The sequence below is a fragment of the Stylophora pistillata genome, chromosome 3, assembly GCF_964205215.1.
Source record: "Stylophora pistillata chromosome 3, jaStyPist1.2, whole genome shotgun sequence".
Classification (NCBI taxonomy): Eukaryota; Metazoa; Cnidaria; class Anthozoa; order Scleractinia; family Pocilloporidae; genus Stylophora; species Stylophora pistillata.
Window position 1 is genome coordinate 11,567,541 of NC_142521.1, and position 16,827 is coordinate 11,584,367.

The 16,827-nt window shown below is 40.9% G+C and overlaps 3 protein-coding genes across 3 annotated transcripts; 2 read left to right on the forward strand and 1 right to left on the reverse strand.

The window, feature by feature from the left end:
• Positions 1 to 1,700: 1,700 nt before the first annotated feature.
• Positions 1,701 to 2,743, reverse strand: LOC148734519 (axonemal central pair apparatus protein HYDIN-like). Its single transcript, XM_088755641.1, has 2 exons — positions 2,530 to 2,743; positions 1,701 to 2,072 (listed from the first exon to the last, which is right to left on the reverse strand). Exons 1-2 carry the CDS (start codon positions 2,683 to 2,685, stop codon positions 1,716 to 1,718), a joined length of 513 nt encoding a protein of 170 aa, XP_088611767.1. The 5' UTR covers positions 2,686 to 2,743; the 3' UTR covers positions 1,701 to 1,715.
• On the forward strand, positions 2,743 to 4,008 carry LOC148734520 (contactin-associated protein 1-like). Its single transcript, XM_088755634.1, has one exon. The coding sequence runs from the start codon at positions 2,764 to 2,766 to the stop codon at positions 3,604 to 3,606; it is 843 nt and encodes a 280-aa protein (XP_088611760.1). The 5' UTR covers positions 2,743 to 2,763; the 3' UTR covers positions 3,607 to 4,008.
• A 5,383-nt stretch (positions 4,009 to 9,391) lies between these two features.
• Positions 9,392 to 14,308, forward strand: LOC148734521 (uncharacterized). The gene is made up of 3 exons (XM_088755615.1): positions 9,392 to 10,037; positions 10,667 to 11,314; positions 11,809 to 14,308. The coding sequence occupies exons 1-3, from the start codon at positions 9,734 to 9,736 to the stop codon at positions 12,927 to 12,929; spliced, it is 2,073 nt and encodes a 690-aa protein (XP_088611741.1). The 5' UTR covers positions 9,392 to 9,733; the 3' UTR covers positions 12,930 to 14,308.
• The last annotated feature ends 2,519 nt before the right edge of the window (positions 14,309 to 16,827 follow it).

Genomic DNA, 16,827 nt, shown 5'->3' on the forward strand with positions numbered 1-16,827 from the left:
GAACGCCGGCCATCCATAGAAAACAGATATTTCATAGTGGATAAACTGCATTGTTTTTCACTAATAATTTTGTAAAATTGTAATCGGACGGTTGCATCAGCCCATCACATTCAGTATACTCAAATGAATCCACTAATCACAGCGGTAGTTTATCATCCCGACTTGGGGCTTTTCGAAAATGTAGGATAGCTAAAGCTATATCTAGAGTTTTGAGATGGTTTTTTAGGCAAGGACCGTAATGGTTAAGTGTTTATGGATTGGAATATTGCCGTATTACGAATACTGTAATTTGTTTTCAATTGCAAATAATTTAATTTAACAGAGAAGAGCCACCCCGTGAATCTGTTAAATAAGCCATTGTTAATGTTATCATCATTATTGTTATTATTATCATTATATTACTATTATTATTATTACCATTATTATTATGTTCTCACGGAAATACTCTTCCACTGATTGGAAACTGGAGTTTTTAATCACATGAGATCCTTCAATTTTTAAGATCTACTTCACGGGTATTTTATGAGATGCAGGAATCGCAGAGATCTCATGGAGTTGTGAATTTGCAAAAAGATCTGGGTAAAAGAACAAGTTGGACAACACTTAGAAGCGTCTCATACACCACCTTTATTATCATTACTTTACATTTTCAACGAGATCAAAACAACAACTAAACAACTGCTATGATATGAAAAAAATGACTTCAGACAAAAAATTTATGCATTAAAAAACACGCATGCGTAGAGAAGGTTAAAGAAACTGTGCATGCGTAAATATATTTCAACTTTAAATGTGAAATGAATGATATCTACAAGTTGAAGCACTGCACAGGGTCCTATAACAAATAATTCCGTCGTTAAAAGAAAACGGAAATTAAACACAGTTCAATTTCACGGAGTGACGCCCTTCAGATAAAAAGTCCAAGTAACATTTCCAGCACCACCTGCGCTCCTCGGACATGTGACCATGAGTCTACCCATGCGCGGAGCCTTGGAACCTCCTTGGTTTCCCTCGAAACCAACGATAACATTATGGGTCTTCTTAGCACGAATGCTCTCGCTCGCCTTCACATTAAAACACGGACTATCCACGCAGAAGGTGAACTGAGTAGTGTGTGAAAACACGTTTTTAAACGGTATTGAGGTTGTTGCACCCGCTTTGATCGAGTAAGGACCCTGAGGTTTTGGAGGACTGCAGTGACCAAACAGAGGGAACACGTATTCTCCTCCCACTGGAGAGAAAACAGTCAGAGTAGCGCGAGTATCACCCAGACGAGATGGTTCATACGTCACTTCCACACCCACCTCTGTGCCTCCACTTGACGCCGAGGCTGCCGTAATATTCTTTTCAACATGGAAATCAGTGTTGTCCACCTTTAAAAAGAGTTAACTCAATTAGTGAGAGACTATAGCATAAAACTCAATATTAGGATCCCACTGAAGACCAGCTTTTTCTGGCTCAACCAAAAAAAGCTGGATCACTCATGCCCATTTTTCCTCAACGTAAGGGAAACTGCAAAATGGTAGTTTAGTGAGATTAACAGCAAAAAGGGAACGTGAAAATTGATGTTGGTAAATGGTTGACAAGGATTGAAGAAAACAACCTACAAAAAAAGACAATTAGGATAAATAACTTTACTCGATGTAGAGACCGAATACATACAAAAAGGATGCCACCTTCCATTCACTAGTGGTGCAATTTTAGTCATAATATCATTATTTTCTGTGGCTCAACACTCCATAATGAACTGTGATTATCAATAAGGGTGTAAATGTTTCTACTGGGTCTTCGACTTCGCTCATAACCATGAGAATAGCAAGCAACAAAGGCGGAATAAATGTTACTACCTTGCAGCTGTACTCGACTTTAGACTTGGTAAAGTTTACAAATCGGCAGGTCTGACTTTGACTGGTTCCAAGGCCCGCACGGAAATGAACAGGAGCCTCCGTGCCGGCAGGTGTTGCAGTCAGGTTGAGGTCATACTGATACACGCCTAATTCTGAACTGCTGAAGGAGAGTCGACCAGTCAACTCACCGGCCTTCAGTGGTAGGTACTCAAACATGCACGAGCCCTGGAATCAACAGACGAAAAGAAAACAAGCGAAAAGCTCGATTACTGCTAAAGCTTGCTGCAGAGGTTTTTTCAATACAGACAACCTCCAATATTGTCAACAATAGAAAGTAATTTAACACACAACAAGAGAAAAAATAGAGAAAATTGGTATTATAGAACTAATGAGTTAAAAGCGACTTATGCTAGCCCTTTTCCCTAGAATAAGAAAAAAAATGAAAAAGGAAAAAAATAAAAGTACCATGGGATGTACATGTAATTAACGTAATTTACTTCATTTTTTCGTCAAATATGAAAGACTGTCCAGAGGTGAGAAAATTTCTTTAATAATTGGGGAGAAATGAAAAAAATTCACCTTACAAAAATCCTACAACGAAAGAAAAGGAAAATAGTCACTAAAAGTAAGATGACTGGAATTAATGGAGCATAAAGCATTTTAAAACAAGTCAGCTACCAACCTCAGATAAAGGTGGAACGGTGAAACTTGGCGGCAGCTGGATGTCAGCCACGGAGCACTGAGAGTTGAATGTCACAGGGGTACTGAGGGGATTGTGTAATGTCACCACATGAGACGTGCTCTTACGTAGGGGCGTGGACAAGTCAATGGTAGCCATTACACCAGGCGGCACTGCCTTGAAAGTCACATAATAAAACAGATATTCTCCGCTCTGTTCATTCTGGAATATAAAGAAATGACTTTTAGGGCTGGCTCAACTGTTCATCTGCCGTGTGTGGTCGAGAGCGACTTGAAAACTACAATCAGTTGGACGAAGCAGGGCGAGTCTTCTTTACCTGCAGGGTCAAATGTCCTACAGAATGAAACGCTGGTAATAAAAAACGTTAGGAAATTACACGAAGGTTCTTACACCTGTAGAGCAGATAATGTTCTGACACAAATTGAAACCAAAGTCAAAATTAATATTACGGTTAAACCAACGTCTTGTTCTGTGTTAAGAAAATACGCCACCACTAGAAGTGGAAATTACGTCATCGATCCCGATGGCGAGGGACCTCTAGCACCGTTTACAGTATACTGTGACATGAGTGACAAGAATGGAGTTGGCGTGACAGTGATTAGTCACGATAGTGAAAGCAGGACATTGGTGACTGGTTATGGCCCACCGGGGAGTTACTCACGTGACATTCATTACACTGGAGCGAGTCTGTCTCAGCTGGCGAGTCTCACCAGAGTCTCCCCACACTGTGAGCAGTATATTAAGTATGAGTGTAACAACGCAGTCATATTTGGCGTTATCGGATACTCTTGGTGGGTGTCACGTGATTCTGTAAAGATGAATTACTGGGGTGGAGCAGCATCAGGCAGTGGTAAATGCGCATGCGGAATGACCAATTCCTGTCCACGTTTAAACAGAGCTTGTAACTGTGATACAAGTGACAATGTCTGGCGTGATGACAGCGGTCTGCTCACCGATAAGGTACATCTTCCTGTCAAACAACTCAGGTTTGGAAATACAAATCGTGGAAGTGGTTACTACACACTAGGGAAATTAAAATGTTATGGAATTTCTAAGTGAATAAGACCGAATACTTCCAAATTTTTTACGTGTGAAAGGTGGCTTAAATTAGAAATGAACGGTAAACGCTATAAGTTGGTAGCCATAGACAACTGTATCAACTCTAGGATTAGCCCTCATTAGAACGATGCAGGCATGCACGAGTTGTTCCCACTGACAGTAAATTACACTTTCGAGCAAGGGGAAAACCTGGATCTAACTGATCCATGAAGTAAATATTTTAGCTGTAGCGGAAGTCGATACCCTAGCTTTCTTTGCCACTTGGACAACTCCGAGCTCATGGCGTTTTTAATTAGCTTTATGCGACACAAGACTTTAATCACGAGCCTTTCTCAGTTACTGACTATATCTTTGTCTAAGGTGCAGATACGCTCAGAATAAAGCATCCCCATTGTCTCTGAATACGTTTTTTGCACAGTAGCAATCATGAGAATGGTGAAGGAGGCAAAAGCGTAAAGAACAAAGAACAGGTTTTTTTTTTGTATCGGGTCTGTCAACTAAAATCACGTCGGGCGAAAGTTTGGCCTCTCAGGCAGACCCGCTAAATATTCCCGCCACCTGACAACCTTGTCTTTGTGAAGGTATAGTCTGATCGTCCGGGTGAGTGTAGTCCTGAGAAGGACTGTTGTCGGTGGCAGTGAGTGACGTTTCGACAACCTGTGCGGAAGTCATCATCAGAGTCAAGTGAATGATTGTTGTCAGTAGAATGTTTTTATTCCAGTTCGTGTGAAATGATCGGTTGGTTTTGCCGTGATGTTATTGGCTGTAAGACTCAAGTGACGTAAGTCAGTCGTGATTGGTCTGTTTCGGTCTGTCGGTAAAGTTAGGTTGTTCTTTTTCGGTCGTTTGTGATGTTTATGTCGTGAATGAGTCGTTTGTATGGGGCGGGTAGTTGTTGACATCTGTTTAGGGGAGTCTGTTCTAAGTTAGTAAACCAGCTTTCCAGAGTCAGTCGTTGAAAATAGTCAGTGCTGTAGGTTAGGCATTGCGCAGAGTCCCAGTCAATGTTGTGGTTGGTAAGTCGATGGTGTTCAGCAATGTGATTGCTGACATCACCTTTCCTCGTCGCCCGTCTGTGTTCAGTCAGTCTTGTTGTGAGGTTTCTGCCAGTCTCACCGATGTAGGAGGCTTGGCAGTCGGAACAATTGATCTTATAAATCGTTCCCTGTCTGTTCCTCGGTTCGTCTTTGTCTTTAACGTTGGTTAGTAACCGACGTAGTGTGGTGATGGGTTTGTGGGCGACGCGGATATTGAAGGGTAGTAAGATGCGCGAGATGTTTTCAGACATGCCTTTTATGTACGGTATGGTTGCTGTAGTCGTGGGGGTTGCGGTGTCGTTTGTTTCGGTAGTGGTAGTGGGTCGGTGAGTGTTTCGTCGGATGAAGTCGTTGTTGTAGTTGTTCTTCGTAAAAACACGGTGAAGGTATTTGTTCTCGTCGGATAAGCTGTCTGTCGAGTCACATACTAGTTGTGCGCGTCGTGTTAGAGTTCTGATAGTTGTGGCTTTGTGTGATGTAGGGTTGTAGGATGACTCGTCTAGTAATCTGTCGGTGTGTGTATTGTATTGTATTGTAATCTTTATTTAGACACGATCAATTCATCAGCCTATAAAAATACATATCACATACGCTAAGATATTTAAAATTAAAACTACATACTATAACACTAAAGCTGTTTTCCGTGAATGCCGTGCGTTAGACTTAAAAAATGTCATTGATCTTACGTTTAAATAACCCCAGAGACTCTGTGTTCCTTATATCGCTTGGTAAACTGTTCCATAATGTGGCGCCATTGTAGCTAAAGCTTTTTCTGTAATAATTAGTGCGCGGTAGTGGAACATTAAGCTTATTTTCAGAGTCCCTGAGGTCATAAGCAGAGTCACGCCACGTAAACTTTGAATATAGATACCTTGGAGCTAGCCCGTGCAGACATCTAAACATCATGGTGGCTTTATGGATTTCCTGCTGGCGTGCAAGATTTTTCCACCCTAAAAACTCGAGTAGCTCAGTTGCATCAGCATCATAGTTAAAGAATGTCAACACACGGGCTGCTCTATTCTGCAATTTCTGCAGTTTGTCTCGTAGCGTTTTCCCACAGCTACCCCAAACAATGTCACAGTAATCAAAGTGAGGTTTTACTAAAGCTTGGTAGATGAGATGTAAGGTTGATGCTGGGATCAGGTGCCTAATTCGCTTTAGGGCCCCGATACCAGAGGCGATCTTTTTCGTTAGTTTTTCGATGTGACTATGCCAATCGAGTTTATCGTCTATTATTACACCAAGCGATTTTGTAGCTGAAACCTGGCTCACTTGAGTATTGTTCATTCTAATTGTTGGTGAAGCTGTGAGAGTATTCAGTCTCTGCCTCGACCCTATTAGCATGAATTCGGTTTTAGTCATGTTCAACGTGAGTTTGTTCGCTTGTAGCCAGTTGAAGACGTTTTCTAGGTCTTCATTTAGACAAAACTGAACGTTCTCAAGATTGCTTCCCGCATATGTGAGGTGCGTGTCATCGGCATACATTCTCGGTTTACAATTTGATAAGCAATTTGGAAGATCGTTGATATATAATAAGAACAATAATGGACCGAGAATGGTCCCTTGAGGGACGCCGCAAGTCAACGAGTAGCTACTGGATAGCGACCCGTTGACAGAGCATTTTTGTGTTCGGTTTTCCAAATATGACTGAAACCATCTGAAAGATTTTCCATGTATACCATAATAGTTTAGTTTCGATAGAAGGATCTGATGATCAACAGTGTCAAAAGCTTTTTTCAAATCTAGAAAAATGACTCCATTGATTTTCTCGTTATCAATATTATATGCCCAAGAATCTGTCGCTTCCAACAAAGCTGTTACAGTTGAATGATTAGCACGAAACCCTGATTGGTTTTGACATAAAATATCGTGCTCTTCCAAATAGGCATATAACTGTTCATAAACTATCCTTTCAAACACCTTCGCCATTATTGGAATCACCGATATTGGGCGGTAATTGTTAGCATCACCGCGATCACCTTGTTTATAAAGAGGGGTAATCCTTGCATATTTCCAGTCGTCTGGGAACGTCCCTTGGCTAATAGATTGATTGAAAATATCACATATCGGCACACAAATGAGATCAGCACATTCCCTGATAAGCCTAGCAGATATTTTGTCAAGGCCTGTTGCCTTTGACTTGTCTAGTTTATTTAAAAGTGAAAATACTTTAGTTGGATTGGTGGGTTGGAGCTTAAACCGTTTATCTGTTGCGGTAAGATATCTTTGATAGCTACCACTATCACAATTTATCTCACTGGCAAGTTTTGGACCAATATTAGCAAAGTGGTTATTGAATTCGTTTGATAGCTCCAACGGATTAGTTATCGTTAATCCGTTCACTTTTAGTGACGCCACTGGCGTTTTCCCAGATTTTCGAGAAGTTAGCTCGTTTATAGTCTGCCAGGTCTTTCGGGAGTCGCTGGTTTGCTTATTTAAACTATTTTGGTAATAAGCTTGCTTAGCTGAGCGTATTTGCTTATTGACTATATTTCTTTGTTTCTTAAATAATGCCCAATCGTTAGGATCATTTGTCTTGCCAGCTTTGATTTTTAATATGTCTCTATTATGCATAAGGTCTTTCAATTCAGAGGTAATCCACGGAGAACTCCGTGAACGAACGCGCATCGTTTTCAGTGGGGCATGTTTGTCAGCGATAGCCAGGAATGTACATTTCCATTGCTGCCACATCACGTTTGGGTTGGAAGACTCGTATACATTTTCCCAACATTGAGATAGAATATCATAACGAAACTTTTGGCGATCGAAATTTCGGAAATTTCTGTATGTAATAGAATTATGTCCGTTAGACATCCCATTCAGGGAAAGTTTTCTATATACATACACCATGCTATGATCACTTATTCCGATATGACAAACTCCCGAACATGTCGGTTTCCTGTAAACTGTCGTTCGTAATGAGTTGTCGTTGTGGCTTACCAGGCAGTCTAGAAAAGGAAGTTTGCCATTTTCTTCGACTTCTCTGGTAAACTGTATGTCAGTGTTTTGTTCGTTAAGGTGGTTGTGGAATGCGTCAATTTCGTCGTGTCGAACGGCGGTGAATGTGTCGTCAACGTAACGTAACCAAAGCGTTATCGTTTGTCGGCAAGTCGAAAGGGCGCGTTCCTCGATGTTCTGCATCACAATTTCTGCTATAACAACAGAAACTGGAGACCCCATGGCAGTGCCGTGTAACTGTTTGTAGTGTTTACCGTTGTACTGAAAGTAAGTAGACGTTAGGCAAATGTTTAGCAAGTCCATGATGTCGTCTGTCGGTAGCGGTAGGGGGTCAGTAGATTGTCGGATTGCAGTCTCAGTGCATTGTAATGCTAATTGAAGTGGAATACTTGTGAACAGTGATTTCACATCAAATGACACTCGTTTGTAGTCGTCAGGTATCTGAACAGTCTTGGTAGCGTTAATGAAGTCTTCAGTGGATTGTAGTTTATGTCTGGATTTGTCGGTTAGCAGTTGTAGTATTGTCGTCAGGTACTTGGATAGTTGGTATCTCTTTTTACGAAGAACAACTACAACAACGACTTCATCCGACGAAACACTCACCGACCCACTACCACTACCGAAACAAACGACACCGCAACCCCCACGACTACAGCAACCATACCGTACATAAAAGGCATGTCTGAAAACATCTCGCGCATCTTACTACCCTTCAATATCCGCGTCGCCCACAAACCCATCACCACACTACGTCAGTTACTAACCAACGTTAAAGACAAAGACGAACCGAGGAACAGACAGGGAACGATTTATAAGATCAATTGTTCCGACTGCCAAGCCTCCTACATCGGTGAGACTGGCAGAAACCTCACAACAAGACTGACTGAACACAGACGGGCGACGAGGAAAGGTGATGTCAGCAATCACATTGCTGAACACCATCGACTTACCAACCACAACATTGACTGGGACTCTGCGCAATGCCTAACCTACAGCACTGACTATTTTCAACGACTGACTCTGGAAAGCTGGTTTACTAACTTAGAACAGACTCCCCTAAACAGATGTCAACAACTACCCGCCCCATACAAACGACTCATTCACGACATAAACATCACAAACGACCGAAAAAGAACAACCTAACTTTACCGACAGACCGAAACAGACCAATCACGACTGACTTACGTCACTTGAGTCTTACAGCCAATAACATCACGGCAAAACCAACCGATCATTTCACACGAACTGGAATAAAAACATTCTACTGACAACAATCATTCACTTGACTCTGATGATGACTTCCGCACAGGTTGTCGAAACGTCAGTCACTGCCACCGACAACAGTCCTTCTCAGGACTACACTCACCCGGACGATCAGACTATACCTTCACATGTTACCCCCGGGTTCAAACCATTTACCGCAACCTTGTCTTTATTTCTCTTGCTTGTAACAAAAGCTTCTAGGAATCTAATCGGGATATTGTTTTTTGTTACTTGTTGAGCAGGGAACTTTAAGACTTCTCGATTCGAAGAGGATACGTTTCACCTCATTTAAAATAACAATAAACTTCCCGTTGTACTCAAACACAAACTTTCTGTACTAAATAACATGACACCAGGAAATGTTCGTTTTAGGCACTAGAGAGAGAAATTAAAATCTCGAGCTCTTCATTTCTTTGAAGATAGTTGTGATGTCGATTAAGATGTTTACAAAGTACTTGTTTAACCAAAACATGAACTTTTTTCAAACAATAAAATTACCATCTTTCTGCGCATTGTAGCAACAGGAAATTGTTGTCATTATGCGTGAAACAGAGACTGATTAGGTTAAACCTCTTAGAAGATTGAGTTGACCTCATTTCAATTTAAGACTAAAGTTCCCGTTTCACTCAATCACGAAGTTTCAGCCAGCGATAAACATATCAGCTTTCTATTTACGTGCATCTGTTCATGTTTCTATTAGTTTTAGCTCCAAAGGAAGTCAAAATAAGCGACCTCGTTTCTTCTGCGGTGAAGTTGAGAACATATAAATTGATCATCGGCCCTACTCGCATGACAGCTGAACTTAACTTAAGCCAAGCAGAACTGCAGTAAGGAAATTATCGAGTGAAGCGAAAAATGTCCCGCTAGTTATGTCTCATATCAAGAGTAATTTTGGGAACACTGTGAAGACGAAAGAAACAGAAAAAGAACAGAAGCTGACGAACAGAAGACAAATATTCTACCGCTGGAGTTCCGGGTCAAGCCTCTTGTTGTCTATTTTCTGTTGTGTCGCGTTAATTCATCAGGAGCTCAGAATACAAGAAAACCATCAACTGATTTTAAACTCAGCAAAGTCAATTTCAAAGATGGAGACAGAAATCCTTCGAAAAGTACAGCCGAGTAACAGAGGATGGAACAGTATGGAACCCGAGGAAACAATGCGGGCGACGAAAGGTAACTTTTGTCGTGTTATGTGTTGAGCCGTATACGACTTGTTGAAACTACGGCAGATTTTAAAATGAAAACCTCATCGACATCCCGCAGGTCTTTCTATTTTCAAGAGCTTTATTTATTAGGATGATGAAATAAGTAGCTAAAATTCAAGATAAAAAACAGTTCAGCTTTAAGCCAAAAAAAACCTCAAAAGGTCATGATAGTTGATGAGAGTCTCAGCTATTACGCGGCTTTGAACACGATCTATCGGCCGAGGATGCACCATCATTAACTATCATCACCATTTGAATGGGAGATTGCTGACTCGTCTTCATAGAATGCGAAATGTCTTGTTTTCCTATAATTTTCCTTTAATTGATAGTTCGACATATATACAATTTGCTTTGTTTCAACTATTCAACTCGGGACCGACCCTTTCCTTGAAATAGTGAAAGGATCAGCTAGATTCGACGGAAAACAACCTCGAGTTCAATACAGCCATAGAATTTATTAATACAAGACATAGGAATTCGTCTTTGATACCGCAGTGATCCTTTTTGTTACTCTACATTTTATATCATTCTAAGATGGTCAAAGGTTGGTGATGAACGTAATGCCACTTTATTCATGTGAAAGACTTTATTTTTCAGGTGGAGGGGAAAACCCAAAGCGACAAAAACGCATCGCTTTGAATGTTTTAATACAGAATTCAACATCCTCTGAATTACAAAGGCTAATCAAAAAAGAACTTAGTCTTCTGCAAAACCAACTCTGTGCGAAAGACATCACGCAGTGTCACCCAGGACCAAAAGGTAACAGGGGTCGACGAGGTAGAGCGGGAACACGGGGAAAACCGGGTCCCCCTGGAAAACCAGGCCGAGAAGGACGTCCTGGTAATCACGGGCTAATAGGACCTCAGGGGCCGAAAGGTATTAAGGGGGATATCGGAGTAGCGGGGCAAACCGGTCCCAGAGGGCCACAAGGCCCTCCAGGTGTGAAAGGTGCCAAAGGCGAGCCGGGTCAGTCCCTATCGGCTCCATTCCTGCTCCAGCGTCCTGTTGAAATGACGGTTAATGAAAGTCATACAGCTATTTTCAAATGTATGGCAGATGGCAGTCCAAAGCCAAAAGTCACGTGGTCTAAGTTGGATTCATCACTTCCTGTTGGACGTCACGTACTAGGATCCAATGGCCAGCTGATTGTTCGGGACGTTAGACCCGATGACGAGGGAGTTTACTCTTGTAGAGCTGAAAGTATTTTGGGACAAGTGAACGCCTCGGCGAAGTTGTCTGTCCATTGTAAGTCAGTTTCTTTCTTATGCAAATGATGTTTGCACATTGATGATGATGCCAAAGCTATTTGGCAGATTTGACGAAATTTCGTCAGACTGGGGGAATGTATATGGATTTGTCGATTTTGGTGAGATTTCGTTAGAATCGTTACTTTCGCCAAATTCGTCAACTTTTTGGGGCCAGGTCATATCTATTCATTGGCATAATTTCGTCAACAACCTTTGGGAAATTTCGTCAGAATCGCCACTTTGACAAACTTTCCACAAATTGAAAAATTTCGTCCAACCCGTAAAAATCATTGACAAAAGTTCGTCAAATCTGCCATTTTCGTTACAGCTTGCATTTCTGGACATCTTACGCATAGGGTAACTGAAGTATTTTGATTTTGCAACAATTAAATATTTACAGTTCTTCCTTCTTTTCTTCTTGTAAATGATGATTGAGGAGACAAGTTTCATTGTCTTAACAACTCATGCTTCTTTCCCTTGCAATGATTACAGTCGCTCCTACGATCATTTTGCCATCTAACGAAGTGTTAGCTGAGGGAGAACAAAATGTTTCTATCGCCTGCAGTGCTACTGGTCAGCCTCAGCCTAATATCACGTGGTCTAAGGCGTTTGGAATCATGCCAATGGATAGAGCCGAAGTGATTGATGGAACGCTAAATATTTATAACGTAACAAAAAATGACAGAGGAACATACATCTGTAAAGCGGAGAACATTCTCGGATCAGCAGTAGACACGTTTCACTTTACGGTATTTTCTCGTTTGCGGTTTAAAGCTCGGCCCCCCAAAGAAATGACTCCTAGGGCTGGCTCAACTGTTCATCTGCCGTGTGTGGTCGAGAGCGACTTGAAAACTACAATCAGTTGGACGAAGCAGGGCGAGTCTTCTTTACCTGCAGGGTCAAATGTCCTACAGAATGGAACACTGGTAATAAAAAACGTTAGAAAATTACACAAAGGTTCTTACACCTGTAGAGCAGGTAATGCTCTGACACAAATTGGAACCAAAGTCAAAATTAATATTCCGTTTAAACCAACGTCTTGTTCTGTGTTAAGAAAATACGCCACCACTAGAAGTGGAAATTACGTCATCGATCCCGATGGCGAGGGACCTCTAGCACCGTTTACAGCATACTGTGACATGAGTGACAAGAATGGAGTTGGCGTAACAGTCATAAGTCACGACAGTGAAACCAGAACATACGTGCGACACTCTACCAAAAGAAACGTTCACTATACAGGAGCAAGTCTGTCTCAGCTGGCTAGTCTCACCAGAGTCTCCTCACGTTGTGAACAGTTTATCAAGTGGGAATGTCATTTTTCTTACATGTCTGGAATAACCTGGTGGATGTCTCGGGACTCTGTTCAGATGAGTTACTGGGGCGGAGCATCACCTGGTAGTGGTAAGTGCGCATGCGGAATGACCAATTCTTGTGCAAGCCGCAGTAATCGCTGTAACTGTGATTCGAATGACGGTGTATGGCGTGAAGACAGCGGTTTTCTAACTGACAAGACAAGTCTTCCGGTGAAACAGATGAGATTTGGAGATTTAGGCGGTACTGGTGAATTTGGATACTACACTTTAGGAAAACTGAAGTGCTATGGAATAGAGTAAAATTTATCTTGTTCTTTATTTCTACTGCTGTAAGATTAACATATGTCGTGGTTAGGGCAAGTACCTTGCAAAATAAGTTACATTTTTCGCTTTCTTTGTGATGTTTTCAAATGTGCCTCGCGTATGTAATCGGCAAGTGCCAAGGTAGTGCTTTAAAATTCTTAAACAAATGCTTTGAAAACGTAGTCGAAATGGCCCTAAGTTGTCTTTTCCTTGTAATTAGGGTAGTTTAGAAAACTAAAAACATTTACTTAATTGAAAATATCTTAGCCTCTACATTTATGTGGGTTTATGTGTGTGCCTTTGAGCCGCATCTAGAGTAAGCACCTGTAATCATAACGTTACAGCAAGGTTAAGGTGATTCCTCAGAATTGCATTGCGCATGCCGTACTGTGCCTAAAAATCACGCAATCAGGCGAATAAGTGCGCGCGCGTTCCGAGAGCACGGTAATTGTTTTTCAATCAACGGACCAGGTAAAGAGGTACGATGGTCCGTAGCTCTTGAACGAGCTCGGTGACCTATATTGATTATTGCACACATCTAGTGCAAAAATTATCCCTTTAAAGTGCACCTAAGCCCAAAAATTTTTTCGCTTAACGAAATAAGCGTATTTTTCGGAGTATTTCTTTGCAAAAGTTTTTTCATTTGCTCAAATCTTCAATTTTCTGTGCCCAGTTAACATACGGAAAATCGGCGGCCATCTTGGCTCATGACCGAGTTTAAAGAGGAATGGCCCTAGCGGGTAATGTGACGTCAAATCGAGAACACGAAAGTCTGCATTTCACACATTTTCACTTGTTTGGGAAGGTTGTCGTCGATATTGTCCGAAATATGCCGACGAGGTGTGTTGTATGGGGAATGTATGAAGCGCGATACCCTCTTGCAAATTTCGCACGTTGCTACATCCCCCTACAACACACTTAGTCGGCATATTTTCGGACAATATCGACTACAACCTTCCCAAACAAGTGAAAATGTGTGAAATGCAGACTTTTGTGTTCTCGATTTGACCTCACATTACCCGCTAGAACCATTCCTCTTTAAACTCGGTCGTGAGCCAAAATGACGGCGTATTTTGACTGGGCACAGAAAATTGAAGATTTGAGCAAATAAAAAAATTTTTGCACACAAATACTCCAAAAAAAATACGCTTATTTCGTTACGCGAAAAAAAAATTTTGGGTTTAGGTGCACTTTAAATTGGAGACGTTAAAAATTTACGGAAGAGAAAAAATGATATGGCTAAAAGTGTGCACAAAGCCCGATTTTTTCAAATGTTACTTGAAAACTCTTACTTCGAACTACCGCAAAATGTACCGCGCACCGATGTAATGGCGCGCGTGAAAAGTGTCAGTAAAGGCGTAAATGGGTTAAGATTGGCCCATCATATCTCTTCAATAAGTGCGGTGACCTATCTTTTAAATGTATTTTTCGAAAGAGACATTAGTAGGAGACATTTAAGGAAAGTGAAAACAATCGCTCGATAGCCTCTTTTATGGGTAATCACCCCACCAAAAACATTTATGCAAATTAGGCTAAGCCGGATCTGAGTTCCGCCTGGCAATTATTAACTGTAAGAGAAGATCTCAGTTCGCGCCCACAGCACGTTCAAGGGGTTGCGGATGAAGTTTCTGTAATTACTTTTTGGCACTTTTCGGCGTCAAAATTACATAGTTTGGGTAACCCAAAACCCTTAAGGTGGCTCGTACCGGTTTTCATCTTTTTGATGGTATGTAACTTTGAAAGAATGCAACAGAAAGACTGACCAAGGCCAGTTGAACACTTTTACGGGGTTGAATTACATAATCATTGGTTATCCAAAAATAAGTGTCATTTCGTCACTAGCAGTTTCCATGGCAACGCTTTCATAGGCTTATTCAGACGCATTTTTTTGCTTGTGGCTTAAATAATTCGAAAACTAACCAAGTGACCCCCTGATTTTTTTCAGTGATTGCTTTTGGCACTTGAAAAGGAAAATGCACAAAGATTTTTAAAAAATTATACGAAGCGGAATTTCAGAAAATCTACAAAAAGGACAATTTTCACACATCACAAATTTCCTTCCGTAGAATTTTCTAGTTTTTTTTTCTGATGATTCCTTTCGACGTTATTATCATATTGGAACAATAAAAAGAAGGGGTCACCAGACTTATTTTCATGCAATAGCTTTCGTGAGTTTAGCAATTTCCACGCGCCTTTTAAAAATCTGGATTGTATAAGATCGACATTTGCTCATGATCTGTTTTAGCTACCGCTGACAATTGCGTGTGCTCGCGCGAGCACCTACGATCTGATGTTTAAAGACGTTTACTGCTAAGAAAATCATTAAACAGCCGTCAAAGACAGCCTTCCGAGCTCATCTTAGAAATCCTACACATGACTTCTGGCTATATCATATTATTTTCCTTCAAGTTTCAAAGTCTTCTTCCACTTCGGGTAGACTATCCTTCACTTGAGTTCTTCTTTTTTCGCCGTCGCAAGATTTCATATCGGTTGAATATTTCTTTTAAATGTGAAGGGAAGCAACCGTTACTTCTCCGAAAATCGTCTTCGTTATCTTAGTTTCTATCTCCAGCATTCATAGTGGCCGCTCAACACATGAAATACAAGCTCTTAGGTAAACTTCTCACAAAAGTAGAAAAAATTCCACGCGCCGCCATCTTTGTTTTGAATTTTCATCTTTTGATCTCGCGCTTCTTTCGCACGTTTCTCTCGCGCGCGTCACGCAAGAGTGACCTGTTCCCCGCGCGAGGAAACTGGTACGAGCCACCTTAACTTTTGTGAGAAGTTTTTAGCGGTAGCTAAAACAGATCATGAGCAAATGTCGATCTTATACAATCCAGATTTTAAAACGCGCGTGGAAATTGCTAAACTCACGAAAGCTATTGCATGAAAACAAGTCCGGTGACCCGTTCTTTTTATTGTTCCAATATGATGATAACGTCGAAAGGAATCATCAGAAAAAAAACTAGAAAATTCTACGGAAGGAAATTTGTGATGTGTGAAAATTGTCCTTTTTGTAGATTTTCTGAAATTCCGCTTCGTATAATTTTTTAAAAATCTTTGTGCATTTTCCTTTTCAAGTGCCAAAAGCAATCACTGAAAAAAATCAGGGGGTCACCGGGTTAGTTTTCGAATTATTTAAGCCACAAGCAAAAAAATGCGTCTGAATAGGCCTATGAAAGCGTTGCCATGGAAACTGCTAGTGACGAAATGACACTTATTTTTGGATAACCAATGATTATGTAATTCAACCCCGTAAGAGTGTTCAACTGGCCTTGGTCAGTCTTTCTGTTGAATTCTTTCAAAGTTACCATCAAAAAGATGAAAACCGGTACGAGCCACCTCAAGCTGACCTTTCTTGTCATAACACGAATGTTTTCCAGAAAGGGACACGCGGTAATGTCGGTGTCACTCGTGTGCATGCATTTTTCCAGGTAAAACCCTCGCGTGGAATCAACTCATGTTTACTTTAACGCTCCTTTTATGCGCACAATGTAAGCCAAAGCAATTTTATACTTAAACGTAAAGATCAGAATATTTTCTTCTAAGGATGATAAATGATCGACGCTGAACTAAATTATACGTTGAAGAAAATGCAAAACAGCATAACATGCAAAAGAGGAAATTTGGAAAAATACGAAGTTACGGAAACCATGAAAATCTTCGATTTTTAAGAAAGGAAATTTTTATAAATTTTTATAATTCCAAACCAAGTAAGCTTTTCCAGTCTTTCATTCTTTAAGGCTTTGTGTAGAGCGGGGCCTTTGTTTTATAAACCGTAAAACCTTGTGACAAGTCGAAAGGGTTCGCTCTTGGTTATGATACCAAAGAGTAGATAGTGATCTTCACGGTGATCTTCCAGGTGTTTGATCATCGTCGCCGCTCGTGGCGTACT

Excerpts from the sequence above, each read along its gene's own strand:
- LOC148734519 (XM_088755641.1), bottom strand. The coding sequence starts at position 2,685 with ATGGCTACCATTGACTTGTCCACGCCCCTACGTAAGAGCACGTCTCAT. Across the intron at positions 2,073-2,529 it reads CCGTTCCACCTTTATCTGAG|GGCTCGTGCATGTTTGAGTA; the intron begins GTTGGTAGCTGA and ends TGTTGATTCCAG.
- LOC148734520 (XM_088755634.1), top strand. The coding sequence starts at position 2,764 with ATGACTTTTAGGGCTGGCTCAACTGTTCATCTGCCGTGTGTGGTCGAG.
- LOC148734521 (XM_088755615.1), top strand. The coding sequence starts at position 9,734 with ATGTCTCATATCAAGAGTAATTTTGGGAACACTGTGAAGACGAAAGAA. Across the intron at positions 10,038-10,666 it reads AACAATGCGGGCGACGAAAG|GTGGAGGGGAAAACCCAAAG; the intron begins GTAACTTTTGTC and ends TTTATTTTTCAG. Across the intron at positions 11,315-11,808 it reads GGCGAAGTTGTCTGTCCATT|TCGCTCCTACGATCATTTTG; the intron begins GTAAGTCAGTTT and ends CAATGATTACAG.